Source organism: Labrus bergylta, chromosome 22 (assembly GCF_963930695.1).
Source record: "Labrus bergylta chromosome 22, fLabBer1.1, whole genome shotgun sequence".
NCBI classification, from domain to species: Eukaryota; Metazoa; Chordata; class Actinopteri; order Labriformes; family Labridae; genus Labrus; species Labrus bergylta.
In genome coordinates, this window is record NC_089216.1 from 17,407,476 (window position 1) to 17,427,053 (window position 19,578).

At 42.0% G+C, this 19,578-nt stretch overlaps 1 protein-coding gene and 1 long non-coding RNA gene across 6 annotated transcripts in view; both read right to left on the reverse strand.

The window, feature by feature from the left end:
- The window catches only part of LOC136177455 (actin, cytoskeletal 3-like), a 29,616-nt gene extending 16,914 nt beyond the window's left edge, over nucleotides 1-12,702 (reverse strand). Inside the window, exons 1-2 of one of the 5 annotated variants that reach the window (XR_010665073.1) lie at nucleotides 12,049-12,702; nucleotides 8,309-8,576 (exon numbers count right to left, since the gene is read on the reverse strand). Coding sequence is in view for 1 of the 5 variants with exons in the window: in XM_065950736.1 (XP_065806808.1) it covers nucleotides 12,049-12,135 (87 nt within the window). In the remaining 4 variants the exon portion in view is untranslated. Of the gene's footprint in view, nucleotides 1-8,308; nucleotides 8,577-12,048 lie in introns of those variants that run through there. The other 4 variants (XR_010665072.1, XR_010665070.1, XR_010665071.1 and 1 more) reach the window with 4 other exon arrangements.
- Nucleotides 12,703-18,299: 5,597 nt separating this feature from the next.
- On the reverse strand, nucleotides 18,300-18,900 carry LOC136177342 (uncharacterized). The gene is made up of 3 exons (XR_010664975.1): nucleotides 18,781-18,900; nucleotides 18,557-18,694; nucleotides 18,300-18,435 (listed from the first exon to the last, which is right to left on the reverse strand). It is a non-coding gene; the product is annotated as an uncharacterized lncRNA (long non-coding RNA).
- Between the last annotated feature and the right edge of the window lie 678 nt (nucleotides 18,901-19,578).

The window sequence follows — 19,578 nt, forward strand, 5'->3', positions numbered from 1 at the left end:
ACATTAAGTCAGGTCATCTCTGACACGATCATTAGGTCTATATATCTTCATAATGAGTCACAGAGCAGACGGAGTTTCCCACGAGAAAATGTGGCCAGCAATCAAATGTTTTTCTTCGTTGATCAAACTTTTGATTAATAATATGATAGAGTGAGGCAGACTGCTGACTGACGTGAGCACTCTGACAATATGAAGAAGTCAGTGTGGGTCTCGTTAACATGTAAACATTGCAGATATACTCGTGCGTAATGATGAACAGTGGATGTTTTGGCACATAGGACAGGGTGAATGCAGCACTGACGTGGTGTCATTCTCTGATTTTTCTAAAGTTTGTGATCCTCCTGCTGCAGCAAACTATCCATATGTCCATTTTATCCTCCACTTCATTCACAAACTCCTCCATTCTGGGTCAGAAAGTTTTGTTTCTTTGTCTAAACTTCCGGGATCCAGCGCTGGAAACCTTTGATCCGCCCCCCTCGTTTGAATGCATTTTCATTCACGAGCTGCTTTGCATTGACCGTTTATGGTTGATTGTGGGCGTGTAGAGGGCGGAACATGGGACTAATCTACGTGCACACATTTCCAGGTGGATCGTGATTTATAAAGGGAACATTGCGTGCAGGTGTGCGTACGAACGGTTTCATAAATCTGAATCATTTTGTGCGCACTGTTTTATAAATGAGACCCCAGGCCTGGCTCTAGACAAAGTCGACGAAGCCTGTTTTCAACTGCACCAAAGGGTCTAATAGATTTTTCTTTAAAGGCCGGAGACTCAAAAGACCCTGAAAGAAGTGAAGACGAGGTGTCTGGTAAAGTGGACAATTGTGCTTTTTTGGGAAAAGGCTCCTTAAAATCTGCCTCCTTCTGTCTGAACACAAGTGGTGCTTTGTCCTCTGGAGGCTGCTGACCGTCTCTGCACACACTGCCTGCTATTCACCCTGCCAACACACACACTCAGATACACACAGACACATATCAAAAGGAGCCTCAAGTTTGCACCTTCTTCTGTCCTTGCTGTGTGCCTCTTTGCACTTTAAATGTCCTGCTTGTTCATGTAAAGTCATCACACACACACACACACACACACACACACACACACACACACACACACACACACACACACACACACACACACACACACACACACACACACACACACACACACACACACACACACACACACACACACACACACACACACACACACACACACACACACAGTGACTTCATGAAGCTCTGCAGGAGGTCGAGTGAAGGCATGCGACCAATGTGACACATGCCCACCACCCAGTGACTGCAGGCGGGTCTGAAAAGTCTCTATGAGCCCACATCAGCACAAAAGTGCTGTCAGCGCCTTCAGATTCACATCAAAAGGAGTCAGAGAGCGTCTAAGGAGAACAAAGCTAAAAGCACATTTCACCAATGTTGGAAAACAAGGTTGAGGTAAGATGAGACACGTGAACATGAATGCCCCTGTCCTTATCACTCCAGATCCAGGGTGTTAACCAGGATTTGTTATAATCCACTGAACTGTTGGGCTTGTGCATAACTCCAAGGACAGAACAAGCACAGTGTGAGCTCAAGAACACTTTAACCATCATTAAAGCAACCCTTTTTCCTCACTCTAGTTGTAGCTTGTATCCACAAGACTACTTTTGGAACCTGTCAGCGTTTGCCTGACTGTGACACATGGCTTTGGGAGTGATGGGCAACTTTCCAGCACAGCCAGCAGTCAGCGATAAAGGACCTCAAGCCCACACTTCCTTTTCTGTGGCTTCATTTGTTTATAGTTGTTTAAGAGAAAAAAACATTATGGAGATGATTATTAGTTGCACTTGCATGCAAATCTACTGTACACTAGACCAAAAGGGAAATCACTCTTCAATTGCCAAAACCATTTGCATTAGAAACGATCTGTAAATTCAAAAACATGCAAATGTCCAAAACAAATGAAGCAATGGAAACATGCTGAAAGAATGTGTTGTGATAAGGCGGAACAACTTCATGAACAGCAAACTGGCTGCAAATATAATGATGCCAAATAAAAAAAACATACCAGGGCTCATCATCACCGGCTCGCTGGCCAGAACACAGGATTAAAAGACTCTGGGCCAGCTAAGTATAAATTCCGCTGACCTGCTTGGACAAGTTAAAATTCTGCCTTATCACAACAGGGACCCATAGTTCATAACTTCTCATTGTTTTCCTGTAATTTGTTTCATCAGTGATTCTTGTGAGACCGCTTAAAATTGTGGGTGGCAGATGGCATAGGGGTAAGGGGCGGTGAAGTACATCCCGTCACAGTTCCTACAGAAAGAGGTGACATTCTCTGAGCTGTGATCGACTCAGGATGATGTGAAGAACCCTGACATGATGGTGGTCTTGTTTTCTGATGTATCTGGGAGGGGGTCATATTTGCAGGTCATGTTTAACCAACACGAATAAACACAGATTTTCCCTAAATCAAACTCACACAAGTAAGAATTTGAGTTCAACAAGGCTTTAGGCTTCTCCACTAATGAGGCAAAAAATAGAAGACTGACTCTGACATGTCCCAGAAATCAAAACATCTTTGTTTCTTCTGGTTGCGGCTGTGATGTCGTATGAATCTTAAAATACAAATGCAGATGTAACACGTGAGGAGACATTCAGTCAGAGCGGAGTATTTTACAGGCAGTGTACTGTAGGTGTTTCGTAAAAGGTGTTACAGTAACCTGATCTCATTTTTCAAATTGAGAAGTGAGTGAACAAATGTAAAGATGCTTTTTGTCCGGCTAATGATCTTCATTCTGCTGTCCTGAAGCCACCACCACACTCACGGTTGATTTGTCATTAGTCCATGAGTCTGCAGAAGGAGCATGTAATGGGATTTTGTGATGGAAAGAAGAGAAAGAGACATTATGTTTGCTTATTAAAGAACTCCATTAACTGCAGCGAAAGAGAGCGAGAGTTCAAATCAGGAGAAACAACAAAGAGAATATGTGCGAAGGAAAAGGGGGAGGAGATTAACTATCATTTAAAAAATGTAACGACATAACTGAAAGAGACAGATTTATGAGTGCTGTCCAAACAGCAGCATGACACAGTGAGCTGTCTACTGCCAGATGAGCGACGCATCACAATAATACACACACACACACACACACACACACACACACACACACACACACACACCAGAGCAACTGAATAACATCTGATTACTGAGTGATTACTGAACAGGCCAGAAAGCAAACACACAGATTATAATTTAGGCTTCAATGCAAATATGAAATCTTTTTCATAACATTGAGTCAAGCAACATATTTTTCATTGACTGCATAAGACATGGACCAGGGCCAATACAGAGGTGCCTGACCAGCAGGGGGCGACTCCACTCGTTCTGATTCGCAAAAAGAAGTTTAATTTGAAAAAAGTTCTCTTCTCAGTTGATTTATTCTCTGTGTTCATTTTCATGGTGTCAATCTCATCTCTATGAAGGACATTTAAAATTGACCTATTCTGCTGATCTCCATTTTCAAACTCACATTTAGTGTTACAATGCTGGATGTCCAAACTAAATGTGGACAAAGTTTCAGATCACGAGGTATACTTATGCTGGAGTAACCCCAGGATGACACCGCAGAGGGCGTTAAACGGCTTGTTTCGTAAATCACGCCATCGTTCCCCGAGATGAAACCAAGAATTTCACCAGACGGCTTCAAGCCTCTACGTAAACCGCTGAAACCTCTTACATAGACTCTCTTCTCCCAGCTCTGGAGAGCAGCCCTCCCCTGGCAGCCCTGCAGCGTTCTGCCCCCCGGAAGGCTTCCAGAGAACTAGCCAATCAGAAGAAAGTGGGCACGAGGGGAGGGGGGCCTTAAAGAGACAGCAGAGGCTGAAATGAGGGTTTTTACTGACTCCAGTATATCAAATAAATAAGGAGGTTTTTTTCTGCTGCTACTCAGCAGTGACTGATGCTTTCATGCAGCTTTAAAGATATTTGATAGAGCTCATAGAACCACCACTATTTTAACATTTTATTTAATTTAGGTGAACTTAAACCTTTTAAACTGCCTCACAAATGCAGCTTGATCCTGAAGTGAAAAAGCCCCCCCCCCCTCCCCTCTGTTGCACTGATGTGTGGGTTATTGACCGAGTTGTCTGAATAAAAGACGTGTTTGTTTGTTGCAGCTGGTGGGCACGGTGATGAATGAGATTTTACTGACATCTGATGAATTCTGTCAGCCAACATTTGTAGGTGGATCCAAAATGTGAAACATTTTATTACTGTGCTTTGCTCTTGATACCATGAGAAATAACCACAGAGCAGATCTCAGCTCTTTTTGACTCTGTCTCTCTCAGGTCAAATCTGAACTTTGGCAGGCTGCCTTCAGGCCGCTCTGCACCTTCAATGGAAAGAATTACTGAGGATTTAGAGTTTAAGAAATCTAATCCCGCTGCATGATTTTAAACTTTTCACCTTAAAACCTGCAGACATGTCTATGAGCTTCCTTCTTAAGCGTGGCTGTGTTCTTTGGATGTTTAGTAAGTTATGTAATTGTAATTATACTGTTGGCTAATTTCTTATGTTAAAAAACAGATTTCTTCTTTCTATATCAAGCCTAATAGATACATGTGTAGATCATGTCAGTGAACCGTCTAGACTTTGAACAACAATCTCACAAGCTTACTATCTGGAGTCTGATTTTATACAAAGTTCTGTTCTGTACTAAACGGTTATACTAAGGGCGTTTTCACACCTGACCTGTTTGGTTCAGTTCAAAAGAGCTCGAGTCCGTTTGCCAAGTCTTTGTGATTTGTTTGTGCTGGTATGAAAGCTGTCAATCAAACCCTGGTGCAGACCAAACAACCGTACTGAGACCTCTTAAAAAGTGGGTCTTGATCTGCTTATTATCGGACTCTGATGCAGTTCATTTGTAGAACATGAATGGACCTGGGTCTGACCTAACATCAGGAAGCACTGTGCTTTTTTGGCTTAAACTGGAGCCGGTTGCACAGTGCATTATGGGTAGGATTGTTAGCCTTTCACTACCAAAACAGCAGCATCAATCGTGGATGAGGATTAATGTGCACCTTCTCCTGAACTGTCATGATAATAGGGCTGTGCGCAAGAAATCAATATGGCAATATATCGTCATGTGCTCCTTGAAAATACATGTATCGATGCAGATGTTACAGAATGGAAATGGAGTCTGGCAGGAGAAACTCCAGTTGAAGTATGAACAAAACATTTGGCTGTTTGCGTTCACATACAGCTCCTCTGGTTACTATCCTGAGTTTTTCAGGAGATTTCTGCAAGTGTGAAAACGGTATTTGTTTACTTCAGGGGTTTTTCCTGCACAAAATTCCGACCAATCAAAGAGCATTTCCTCAATTATTACAGACTTTGGTCCACGTGTAAATGTAAACGAAAAATGAAACAAATTAGTCCATGATTCAGACCAAAGCAAACGATCTATAGGTGTGAAAACGCCCTCAGTTTTCATACTATTGACTAAAAATCTGTACAGCCCACCTTATTCTTTTATAATTGATGCACTATGACCTTTCAAGCAGGATTCATTTATTGCTTCAGTAATGTATTACAGTACATGCTTACTTTGTTCATGAGAGAATACTTTGTACGTTTGTAACAAAGAAAATATAAGAAACATAAAGAAACATACCACTCTGGTTATTCTGCTTTGAACACGATGACTAAAAACTGAAAGAATACCTTTTTAAGAATACGCCATGAATGCTTAATCCGATTATTCCCATATATAATGCCATGAACAGCATGCTGCACCTTACATAATCTTAAGTGTCTGCTCTGCTGGGAAAGTGCTCAGTCATGTCCTGCAAGGTGGAGGCAGAGAGAGAGAGGGATGCTGGGTGGAGTGAGTGCAGAGGATGATGCCACGTATACCCACTGTGACCCATTCACTACCGGTCCTCCAGAGACGAGCTAAACCAACCACCAGTTTCTGTGCTGCAGTGCAAATATAAAGCCAAGAGCAAAAATAAATAGGCATCACATTTTTTATTTCCTGCAGAGTTATAATTGCTTTTCTCAACAAGGTAATTTGTTTTCGTGGCAACGAGAGGTTTGATGGAGAAACTGTGATAAGGAAGAGACTCTGCTCAGCTCTCACAGATTGAGATCTTTGTGATAACACTCCAGGTGATGAGTCACAGGGACTGACACACACACACACACACACACACACACACACACACACACACACACACACACACACACACACACACACACACACACACACACACAGCCAAAACAGCATCGCCACTTTCCAAAGACCCAGGCTCCATACACGCAAGCTCCAGGTAGTTACTGGGTATACTACCACATGGCGCCCAATGGCCCCAACAACCAAAATGCCACCATTCCTGGTTTAAACACAGACCACAGAAAAGTCTGTCGAGATATCTTAGAACGAGAGCTAAGATGAGATGCACTGATTGGGTCTAGCACTTACCCCTGCCGGTCTCTAGGCTATCGCTCTACCTCCACCTACTCCCTCATTTTCATGAAGGACGAGAGGAGAGAAAAACAACGGTGATAGATGGTTTTCTACTACCTTTGTTTTGACCATCAACTGGCATTACTTTCCTTCTGTTAGGATTAACAGAATTATTTAAAATCAAAGATTTTTAGAGTGATAGATGGCAGAGCTAGTAAAGACTTGCTTCTTAAAACCTGTATCATATTTAAAGGGACATCGGGATGTCCACTGAGGTCTAAACACATTTGGAGGAAGCATTTTATTTCACATAAAACCTGTTTTCTCAAACTGAAACTGCATTGTCTACACCCTTGTTTGCTCGGGAGTAGTTGTTGATTTTTCTGATATTTGCTGCTGCAAACACAAACACAGAGTAATTTATGAAGAATCTAAATCCTGAAAACTTCACTTGATTTGAGACATGAAAGCAAAAAACTCGATCAGATCTCAAGTTATGACGCAGTGAAATCCAAGAACAAAACAGAAGTAACAACAGCATGAACCAGACGTTGCAAAGTCGGACAAACCTTCAATATTTTATTATATGGCTTTTGCAGTAAAAGGTTCCGCTCTCAGTTTATGTAAAATCTGTATAAACACAGACTGGAAGGGGAAACCTTTCAAGCAGAGTCCTTTGAACGGCCGGCTTTCAAAGAACCAATTTTCTTCTCATGATTAGTGGCTTCACCCTGATAGACCTTCAAGGAGCTGACTCTGATGACTTCATCGATCAAATGTCGATTATTTAAGTCTTTCAGGTTGTTATCTTCGAGCAAACAGCCATGACGAGTAAACAGGTAGACTGTCCTGTTTTATAATCAGACTCGTGTACACTGTTTAGATGCTCAGGTTATTCTTGGACCAGAAGAAAAAGTGCAAAGACGGATTCAAACCTTCATAACCACAGGTTGATAACGATGCAGTTCTTCATGATGGTTGGAAAGAAAACACAGGTCAACAGATAAAAAGGTTCAACATGACAGAGATGGTCCTCATCTCTGTTACTCAGGCTTTTCCATCTTCACTGTGACGTCCAAAACACGACTTTAAGGAAACCTCTGAAACCCTCTACATACACCAGGGGCAGAGGTGTAAAGAGTACTAATATATTCTACTCCAGTAAAAGCACTGTTACTTTAATGAAATTTTACTTAAGTACAAGTAAAAGTACTAGTTTAAAAATGTACTCAAGTAAAAGTAAAAATAACTTGTTTAAAATGTAATTTGAGTAAAAGTTACTTAGTTACTTTTTTCTAACAACGCATAGACGTGAAAAAGGACGAGAGGATATTAATCTCAAAGTTTTTTTAATTAAAGGCAAATCTTTACAAAGTTTATCTTTTCAGACAAACATTTTCTTTTCTACCCCATTGACAAAAACAAAATATAAATAATGACGAATAAATAATCAAGGATTATATGTTCAAGTGATCAGCTGTTTTATGAAAGGAAATGTTTAAACTATTTAAGAAAATACTAAAGGGGTCTTTGTCTCAATCATAAAGAGTATTTTAGTGTTTTTAGTTTTGTTATTCTTAGTCTCAAATGCAGCCTCAAAGGCTGATGTAGCTGCAACTAAACCTGAGATGAAATATAATCCATTTATTGTTTTTAAAATGAGCCTGTATGAGATTATATTAGATGTTTAAGTCACTGTTTGTTTACCTCTTAGCTACTGAAGCTTCCAACTGAATCTGTTTGGTTTGTAGTATTTATTTTAACACATCTGAGATGTGTTAAGTTGCACCAGCTTACAACACCCAACTTCCTCATACATCTGCTTCAAAATAAAAGCACATCACAGCGATGGTAATAACAGACTTTTATTGTGAAAAACTTTCCGGAACTAAATGTGTTTGTCGCTCAGAGCTGCAGCGGCGATTGTAGTCGCGAAGGCTGTAGTGAGAAGGAGTATCCTCAGCTTCTTCTTTGTCCAAGAGTAAGAACCACAGCCGACTTATTTGAATCATCTTGGACTTAAGACAATGAGACATCAGTTTATAAACACATTCAGCAGGTAGACCCACAGTAGTGGAGGTGCTTATCCGTGCTCAAGTGTGAGCAAAAGTGTGCCTAGGAAGAAAAAAAAGTGTCAAAAGTCTAAAAATCTATATTTATATATATATAGTTTTGTTTCATTTCTTTGTTCAGTTAAATGTTTCGTACAGTCTGAGGTACAAACTGCACCATTTCTTTTATAAAACAAATATAGGTTGAAAAATATCCAAAATTTGGGTCGTGGGTTGCTTATTAAGGATTTGGTGGTGGGTCCTGAGGCTAGACCCCTTACTGATAAATCTCGACCCAAAATTTCGGATATTTTTCAAACAATTAGATGTACTTAATTTTTTAAAAAGTGGAGGTTTGGACCACGATGGAACCAAACATGATAGACAAAGATACAGAAAACAACCAGCATGTTTAAAAAGCTCTCCATAAACTTTTGGACACAACTATTATTTCCTAGCACACGTTTGCGACACACTGAAAAAGGCTCCGCGACCCATTTTTGGTTCCGACCCACCAGTTGAGAACCACTGCTCTACACAACATTTACATTGTGTGCAAACCTCCACTCTGTCAGAGTCCGATAGTGACCTGCAGATATTCAGCTGTTATACTGTGAGGAAGCACAGAGGAACAAAGGGGAGAAAAGCAGAGTTCATCCAGGTGTCTTTGTGAAATAGTTGGTGCCTGAAGCGTTCTGATGGAGTGTGACTACTCACAGAACAAAGAATTTAATCTTCAGCACATGAATCGAAAGATTGGCCACATTTTCTATCCATGAGTTTACTGGGCTAATTGCAAAGGGCTGCAGCTACAGCGTTTCTCTTAGTCTCCATCATTGCACCGATCAATCCAATGAAATGTCAGGATAAACATCCAACTAGAGATGCACCGATACCGATGTTCGTTTCATGACTTCTTTAGGTGTCAGACTCCAACAATGCCACCTCGTCTTTGACCATGAAGACAAGTCAGAGGTTGTCCCACAGGTGACTTCCTCAACCCGATAAAAAACCTCTTCTCTTAATCCGTAGTGAGGTGTACTAGATGTCAGCATGAAATTGATTTGGTATAATAAATAAACATCGGCTACTGACATCGCTTCATGCCACATTATTTGCAAATGTCTGTCAACAAGGCCGATTTAGGCCGATACCAATGTTGAACCAATGCATCCAACACAAATTATTTACACTGAAAAAAAACAGCGACAGCGAGTTTATAAGGGAGCTTGACTGGTGCAAAAGTCAGAGTCTTAGCGCTGATATTTTTTTTCACTTTTGTACACCTATTTCTCCAACAATATCGATATGCAAATGTTTTCAATAGGCTACGCTCTAAGTTATATAACTTTATTAAACAGTATAAAACTCTGGTGTTTGCTACAACAAGTGCTGCAGACAGAGAGGATTATAATCTATAGACGTTTTCAGATTGTGATTCTGAAACAGCAGCGTAATGAAGCTCCACCATCACTATGTCTTCAATCATTCATTTATTCTGTCATGGCGTACTTTTGGTGTCCCAGTCTGTGAATTCACATTGCATTACATCGTTGTGGAAGACACAGCGGGAGTTCCACATTCACACACATTCAGACACAGCACTGCTGGCTCCGTGTATCCAGACTCACCTACTGGTACTATACCTCCCATGACGGCACAGATATGGAATCACTTCAATTCCCCCAATTATGCCTCTGAGACGTCACAGGGGTGTAAACAATGCACCTCGAACAAAGTCTGAAAAGAGCTTAGGAGACATGAGCACCGTCTGCAAGACATTCTGCATGGTGACACCATTTCTAAATCACTCTGCCTCTGTTCTGTTCTGATAGTTTTGCATATCTTAAAAAACATAATGCCGACACAGATCAATCCGTTACAGGCCCATATCCGTTTCATATCTCGATATCTCAGTTGTCAGATATATCGGTCGGACTGCAAATCCAATCACTTTGATTTTGCCCAGGAATACAGTTTCAAATCTGTCAAGTTAATTAAAATTGCACATTTACAGAGCGTGTAAGGTGACCTTGTAGTGGGTTACTTGGGGTGATAGTACATCCTGCCTGACCTGATAAAAGGCTCCTCATAAAAATTGCGCTTAAAGTGGCCGGCCGTAATTCTTTATTCCCTAAGCAAAGGGTTGTTAACACATAACAGGAGAGACAGGACACTCATTAACATGCGACTGACTTTCTGGGTATTAAAATCCTCCGAATTGAAAATGCAGCTGCAGATCATTTCTCTCTTTCTCTCCTGCTCCCTGTAAGTGGGTCTGAGAACAAGCAGTCTAACCTGGCATTGACTTTGCATTCCTGTCACTCCAGCCATGAGTACACATTAGGACCTCAGAGCTGCCAGACTGGTGACACTGATACCGCCCTACACCTGTTGTGAAGGCCTCCGTGTGTGAAGCAGGCTGTAAACACAATCACCTTTGCAGAGACAACATGCTGCCCACTGTCTAAATATGAGTGTCAGAGCGTTCAAGACTATCTGACAGACGCACATGTTGGCTGTGCCGAGTATGACTCATTCACAAGCACAATAACCTGCAGCTTGGCAGGCTGCAGAAAGGGAAATGGATCTCATTTTTAGCTCAACGTGTGCAGAACTATGATTCAAATATGCAAAAATAAGGACTTTACAAGCACTGAAGGGAAAACATGCTGTAACTACAAGGCAGGGGTTATTTAACAGTACACAGGCGAAATCATCTTCATACACAGACCATCTCTGGCTGTGGATGAAAAGCAGTGACAGGATTACCAAGGACAACTTCATGACTTTCCAGCTGAGATTTGGTCAGCCATGCAAGTGTCAAATTCAGGGAAACGCCTTCCCAGCTACAGAAGCCTACAGCATGTAGTCCCTTTATGGGACAAACTATCCTCCAGCTCTTAAACATCAAATACGACGTAGAAACACGAGTGACAGCAGCGAGAGTAGGTCAAACCAAACTCCATTCAAACTTCTCATAGATTCACCTTTCCTCAGTCAGTAGCGAACGTACGTAATCGCCATTCCTGACTTATAGGCTAGCATGTGTCTTTAGGGGTTATGTACAATTCGGCGTGTACTGTATTAACAGATTTTCTCTCATTTTAATAAAATCTTAACTTTTATGGTCCGTCATACGGCTCGATAAACACGGTCACTGTTTACTTTGTGGCGCGCGGCTACTCGAAAAGACGATACCCAATTTGTATTTTATTTAAAATTGAGAGTTCAAAAAACTATTAAATTACTACCGAATTAAAGGGCAGGTTTCGCTGAATCTATCTATGTGTGATATCATGACGTTGCACGCATGTTACTTCGCGGAAGCCCGAGTAAGTCTTAAATTAGTACATTTTCAAATGAGGTTCGGTGATGTTTTTTTTCGACATGCGTGAAAGGGACGTTATCGGGCATGCAATCGGGGCACAGACGTGTGTGTGTGTGTGTGTGTATGTGTGTGTGTGTGTGTGTGTGTGTGTGTGTGTGTGTGTGTGTGTGTGTGTGTGTGTGTGTGTGTGTGTGTATGTGTTTACCTGTCGGGTTGTAGCGGGCCCCTCATTCTGCATGGGTGAAGGTGTCCCTCCTTCTAGCGACACTGGGGAGACCGGAGAAGTATCCATGTTCTCCCCCCGCCGTCAATCACTCATTAACAGCCTGCTCTTCGTGTCACTTTCCGCGGTGTCCTCCAGCATTCAGCCCCGCTGCCGCTGCGAGAGAGGACCGGTTACAGCAACGCTTTGCTGTCCGAGCACAGTGACTCTCTGTCCGGCTACACAGTGGAGCCACTGTCCTTCCTCCTCCTCCGGACGGTGCTCGTATGCTCGCAGTCCGGTAGTCCAGTCTGGGCAGATGACGTTTTCCCCGGGTCTCTCACTCACTTTTCCACACACACACACACACACACACACACACACACACACACACACACACACACACACACACACACACTCTCTCTCTCTCTCCTTCTGTATCACACTGTCCTCTCTGGCTTTGACTTCGTCCCTCTTCACTGAGCTCTGGAGCTGCAGAAGAAGAGTCTCATATTCCCTGACATCTCTCTCCTCTCTCCTTCTTCAGTGTGTGTGTTTCTGTGTCTTCATGAATCTGGGTTGCTGCTCTTCTTCCTCCATCACACTCTCTCATACAGCATGCCTCTTTTCTTCCAGCTCAGTGCGACATTTCACTGGCATGACAGAACATAATCCCATGTTGTCACCACAACATGTTCACTGTAGACCCAGCTGTCCACCAATGTGGTTAGATGTTAAGATGACCTCAGGCCGGGACATGTCTAATGCCAGTATTAACTGAACATGCAGTGAAAGTCAACTTTGATATACTGTTGGTCTCATGTTGTGATGATAACCAATTACAACAGCTTCCAAACATAAAACACAAACTGCACTGTAAATTAACATACCAACATGTAGACCTTATTGAGAAGAATGATGCCTTTTTATGCATTTTGAAACATATACAATCAAAGTATAAGGGACAGGATTGTTAGCTCTACTTGGATGCAGATATCTGTGTATTGAGATAAATAAACGATTGTCAGATTACTGCTGATTGGAGCCTGGCTGTCATCACGGCGGATTGTGTTCTGCCTGCTTTCTTCCTCTCCATGCAGACTGTTTTTACCTGCATACACCTTAAAGCTTAGACTAGAAACATACACCAAACAGAAACCAAAACACTCCTCAGATTAAAATCCAGACCCCCCTTGAATGGAGATTAACTGCACCAAAATGTTGGGTTTTTAAGGGATACCTGATTTTTTAAAGGGGCAGTTACCTCATTGGTGGTTCACTGCATGTTATTATGTGTTTGTAGTCATCAGGGGGAGTAAATACTTTTGGAATATGTTGCACTTGTTGTCCTCATCATGTCAGGTCTCACAGATTTGTTGCAGAGAAAATGTGTGAAAATGTGCACGTCCACAGTCAAACTCCCCGCAGCATCCTCGGCCCCCTGCTTCTGTTTGAACGCCCACTTATAAAACTATGACAACATGACGGTTTACACTTCTGCACGCTGACGCATGCTTGTCTGATGGTCCCAGCTGGTCCCAGCTGGTTCTAGATGATTGGTTAAACTGGTTAAGGGAGGTGACACTGACTGCCCCTCTGAGTGACCCCAGAACAGACGAGAAGGAGAGGGGGCTTTCCTGTACCCCCCAAAGTAAAGACAGGAGACGTGTTTGTGTTTAAAAAGAAAAGACCCTGAATCATGTCGTCTCTCTGTAAATGAGATCTGAAGGATTAGAAGAAGATAATTGGAAGGTGTTTGTTGAAGGTCAATTAAGCAATCAGTCAGCTTCAAATTAAGTTATCAAAACCAATTAAAGCAACATTATGTTCCCATTTTGCCTCAAAATAACCGCTTCAACATCACACTACCTACGAATGAAGAACAAGAAAAATACATATTTCATTCTCGCCTTTTATCTAGAATTTTACTTTGGTTATGTGTCTACAATTCACTGTGAGAAATACGTTCAGCTTTCAGGCAGAAAGTCCTTTTGGAAAACGGGACAATTTATCGGTCTTGGCCAAGTATGTATGACCTTGGCAGAGGTGAAGACAACAAAAACGATGGACAGAGTGACTGAACAAGAACCTTAAGAGGATGAAATCTTGGATTGATTTTTCCTCGTCAGCATCAGAGAGTAAATTGCACTTTGAAACGATAGATAATGGTAGAACATCTAGTCAGTAATTGTCTTAATGTGCATGTGCATTGAAAATGTCCCACATTTTTTGGATTGGTCAGCATGTTAAGATTAAGATTAACTTTATTGATCACACAAGGGGAAATTCTGTTTTTCTACACTCTGTAAGTCATGCAAATGTATGAACACAAACAGCTGGATTTTTCATCCTCACTTTATCAGGAATTTTCCTGCATGTACTCTAGTTTAGTTTCCAAGTGAAGTCAGGTTGAGTCAATATGAGGCAGGAAATATTCAGACAAAATTCACTGTATGAATACGTCCAATAGCACGTAGTAACTCTGCTCCGTCTATTACCTCACTGTTGTAAAACATTACGCTGTAAGTTCCACAGCGTCCTTTTTAATGTCGCTTCTTCCCTCTCAAGTCCCCCCCCACCCCCCACCCTCCTGTCCAACGGGGAGAATCTTCCGCTGTGAGTCGACATGTGTGAAAGAGCAACTCAAGAAGATTTCAGGGCCAAATTGTCCTTAACTATGAATATCTATTGTTTAAGTTTCAGGGAATTTGTAAGGGAATAAATCAATTAGGACCATTTTCTCTTATAGTCCATTCACACTCACACAAAACTCCTTAAAAACTGAAGTTTTCGGTGTGAGCTCCATGTGTGAACGCAAACAGCCACATTTTTCATTCAGACTTTATCCGGAGTTTCTCAGAGTATTTTTTCCGCACAAAGTTAGAGTGAGCTGTTGTGAGGAAGCAGCAGGATATAATCAGTGGTGGTGACTCTCCCGCTGTGAGGTGCATGTGTGAACAACCAGATCAGCCACTATAAAAATGGCTATAGACTTCAATATAATTACAGATGGAGTTGCCACCTGTTGGACATTTTATAAATTGCAGGTTGAAGGCATGTCAGAATTAGCTTAAATATTGAAATGTAGAAAATAGATCATGATCCTGTTGACCTTTAATGGCACCAAAAATCAGAAAAAGGTCAGAAAAATCCAGCAGACAAGACGTCCTTTTGTTCCTGAGCTTTAACACACGCACGCACGCACGCACGCACGCACGCACACACATACACACACACACACACACACACACACACACACACACACACACACACACACGCACACACACACCCAGCGGTCGGCAGGTGGGGTTTTTGATTCAATCAGGGATTCAGGAAGCAAAGCGAGCCAGTGTTGGTAATTGAAAGACAGATGGATGATGTAATATTTCTGAGTGGAGTAGGATCTGGGGTTTAAAGGTCTCAAACCTTGTTAATGAGAGACTGATGGATCAGTTCAGACCGACCAGAATCCAAAGGTTAAGTCCAGTCGAGGATGTTTGTGTGTGGTTATTTGTGTGAGCGTGCACGGAGGTTATTTTAGCGTTGGGCAGGAATGACTCAGTTCACCTGTCAGAGACAATCACAGCTCGGTGAAAACCTTCTGCATTAGGACGGCAGTAGCCTCCGAGGTAGAAACAGCAACAACTCACTGCTCTGTTTGTGTGTTTTACTGCGTGCGTGTGTGTGCGTGTCAGACGGAGGGCTCACTTTAGCTTGTCTTAAATGAGTTACAAACTTAACCCTCCATCAACAAAAAAGACGAGGAAACATTTTGTCTTGAAGAATTAAATTATTTAAAGTAATACATTAATAAGGTGCTGCTTGATGAAAGATGCCTTTAAAAGGAAGAACGTGTGACTTTTTAATCCAGTAGATGTCGCCCTTGAGCACCAGCATGAAACCAAAACAAACTGCTGTTTGGCCACACCTCCTCCATCCTGAAGCCTCCACTCTCCTGCAGAGACACACCTCCAACCCCTCTCCACTCACATTCACATAAAGGAGTTATGAATAAGAACGCACCGTAATTAAGCACCATTAATAGTAAGCAGTGGATAAAGTTGTCCTTTGCTTGAGCTGCAATCACCTGTGTCCTGAATTATTTTGTTAGCATACTAATGTTAGCGCTCTTTAGTTAGCTCGTAGCTTCCCTTTTCACATACATTGACACGGAATGACCATGATCAAAAGATGATTATGTGACATCAAAATAAGCAGTGATTATGTTCTTCTTCTTTTCTCTAGTCCTTGACTTAAGGCCCTGACACACCAAGCAGACGGCAAAGAACTAGTGGCGACGAAGGCCGCCCCACGTCTTGGCCAAAAAGTTGCACTTGAACACACCGCAAAGACTACAGGCAACGGCCAACCACACTACGTACGTTCTGCGGAAATAACTCTCCATGCCAGCAGGCGGCGGTAGTCTGTAATCGCCAAAAAAAGGCCAACGGGGGCAGACGGGTAGCGACGTAGCTGGATACACCTCAAAAAGTAGGGGGGCGACCGCTCACAGACAGACCAACGCTGATGGTCTCCTTGGTGTGTCAGGGCCATAAAACAGCTTTTATACACAAGGGGAGGAGCCGGCCGGCCCGTCCATGTAAACACGGCTCTGACAACAACACAGCTAGCGAGACTCGAGCTTCTCCCTCATTGTAGACAGTCATGACTCAGAAACACATTTACACAGGAGAGACTGGATTTATCATACATTTGCGTAACATGTTGCACATTCTTCCTTTAAATAAATTGTATTATTATTAGCAGTTAATTTAATTTTCTGTTTAGTCTAAAGTATAATGATTAAGATTTAGTTTTAATAGAATCCAAAAGGTGAAGAGATTTCTCTATAACATCAGGGGAGGAGAAACACTATTTCAACAACATCATTAAAGTCAGAGAGTTGAGACACGTTCACAAAGAATAAATCAGGCTGCAGGTGTTTATCATGCTGTGACATGTCTCAGGTGATCGGGTCTTATCGGACTTAATGGTCACCATCTTTGTGTCTGGTCTCCATGCTATGACTAAACATCTTTGCCCAGAATCCATTCATGATCCTTTGACCACACCTACAACCTCCAGACGGCCAATCACAGCCTGTTGTCTGAAACAAGCCTCCTCTGACGTCATGAACAGTGTGTGTGTGTGTGTGTGTGTGTTCATTGTCGGTGCAGACTGTGCGGCTCGATGGAAAAATGTCTCAGTCAAAGGAACAGACGGAACTGTCAATCACTCTGTGACCTTCCTGCCTGCTCTGACATTGACACAGAGGACAATGAGTTTGCAGTACAGACATACACAGGCGCCATGCAGGAATATAACATAAATGAAGGTGCAGATTATTTTTTTACGTGCAGTCAGAGGGACTATAAGCTGGTTTGAAACACATCAGAGACAGGTCACAGACAATCACACGTTGAACCAAACTCCTCCAACAGAGGATCTTAGCAGAACATCTGACTGCTTTGTTCGATTAGTTGTTTAATACGTCGAGACAACTCGCTACAATAACTACAAAACAGGGAATTCTGAAGCCAGAAAAGGTTTGCATGTATGCAGTGCACATATGACCACGCACATTGATCTAAAATGGTTTGTCCTGCAGGGGGCGCTGTACACGAGGGCTCCATTTGTCCAGTAATAATGAGGGGAAAAATGGAAAGGTTGTGGAATAGATCGGCCAAAAATATTTGATCAATATGTATACAGAGTATGATATGACTTACTCTGACTCTGGGGAAAGATGTCAGGAGAGAAGAAATCACTGCATCACTCTTATGCTGTTATTTAACAGAGATTGAAGCGATACCCGACACGTGCTCTCCCCCCTCTGGGTCACCTCTCTGCAGCACCATCTGGTCAAAGGTCAAACCTCCGCAGCTCCTTAGAGTCAGCTGTTATCTCTGCAGCAGCAGCTCCACCTACTGGCTGTTTTAGTTAACTGCATCCAGACATCCAACATCAAGATGACACCTTCACTCTAATTGAGTTTAATAAACTTAATATAAATCATCTCAGACTATTTAAGTTCTAACAGATATTTATTTGAACTTTCTTTAAAGAATAAAGTTTTAGAGAGTTTGATTATTTGTCTTTGATAATTTTAAAGATGAGTTCAGATCCAACACAATGTGTGTAACGTGATCATAAACCAAATAAACATTGAAGCTTTTATAATAAACTGAATGCTTCAACACAAAATTACTCAAAGTCTAACAAAACTCCAAATTCATAATCTTTCTTTGCAGGTCTGCAGGTTTTATTGAATGTAACACCAAACCAGATGTTTTCAGAAGGTTGGTTGAAATAGAAGCTGGATGCTGATTGGTTGATATCGTCTCTCTGAAGGGTCTCAGGTTTGGTCACAAATGAATCGGCAGTCCTTCCCTATGAAACAGAAAAAATACTTTGATTATGCAACAAGAAAAAGTTGATGGTCTACAATGAGACATATCTGCATCACATGTTAACGTTGCTCTTTGTGTTACTTTTATAAACTGGGACTTACCTTAACGATGAAAACACAGCTCAGTTTCTCTCTGCAGCTCGTCTTGTGGTCGTCGCTCTAAAAATGATCCGCTCTGCAGTTGGCGTTTTGTTTCGTCGTCGTTGCAGTAACCCTGGATGTCCTGCAGCAACGATGAGTCTGTAAAACAAACACAGAGTCCAACAGAGAGAGTGAGATGGATGGTCTCTGGATTATTCCTGAAGTTATATTGTCATTGTCGTTACCTCTGTCTGCTCCTCCTGCAGGTCGGATCTCAACACCACTTCTTCATGGAAACTCCGAATGTTCTGCACCTGCTGTCCTCGGATCCTATTGGTCGTCACCTGCAGGGAAGGGCAGCTGCTGGGGAGATGGAGTCAGAGAAGAGAACAAAAGAATAGTCAGTATAACATGTATCTTTAATATGATTGGATAATGAATTTGTGTCCCTGTCTTTATAAAAACACTCGATGAGAAGCTGACACTCACCTCCACTGGTCCTCTGATCCTACTCGACCTCAGGCAGCCGAGTAGGACAAGAGGAGAGACACAAGATGGTTAGTAAGATGAATAATAATACCACGAGGATGAAGACAGATTAATGTGATTAAAAATGTGATAATAATGAATCAAACAGGAGCAGAACAGTCAGCAGGTCACATTCACCTTCGTCTTCTTCCTTCTTCGTCCTCGAGCTGTGAAGTGAAGAGGCTGAGTTTGACATAAAGGTGAGTCAACAGCCTCTTAAGAGTCAGTTGAAAAAGTTAAATTAAGTTCACAACACAGCGATGGTTTGTATTTGAAGGAGGATGATTATCATCCAATCACAGTAACAGTCTCATAAATCAGACACAGATCGGAACTATGAGTGCCTTTATAAACTCTAGCACGAGAAAGAACCACTAAATACACAGGTGTGAACTTCCTGTCAGGATAAACGTGTTCTCTTATATTTAGTTACTGTCACATGAGTTACAGACAACGCGCGTGGAGGAGAGAGGAGCAGACACACGGAGCGTTTCAGACTATCTGCATCATCTCTT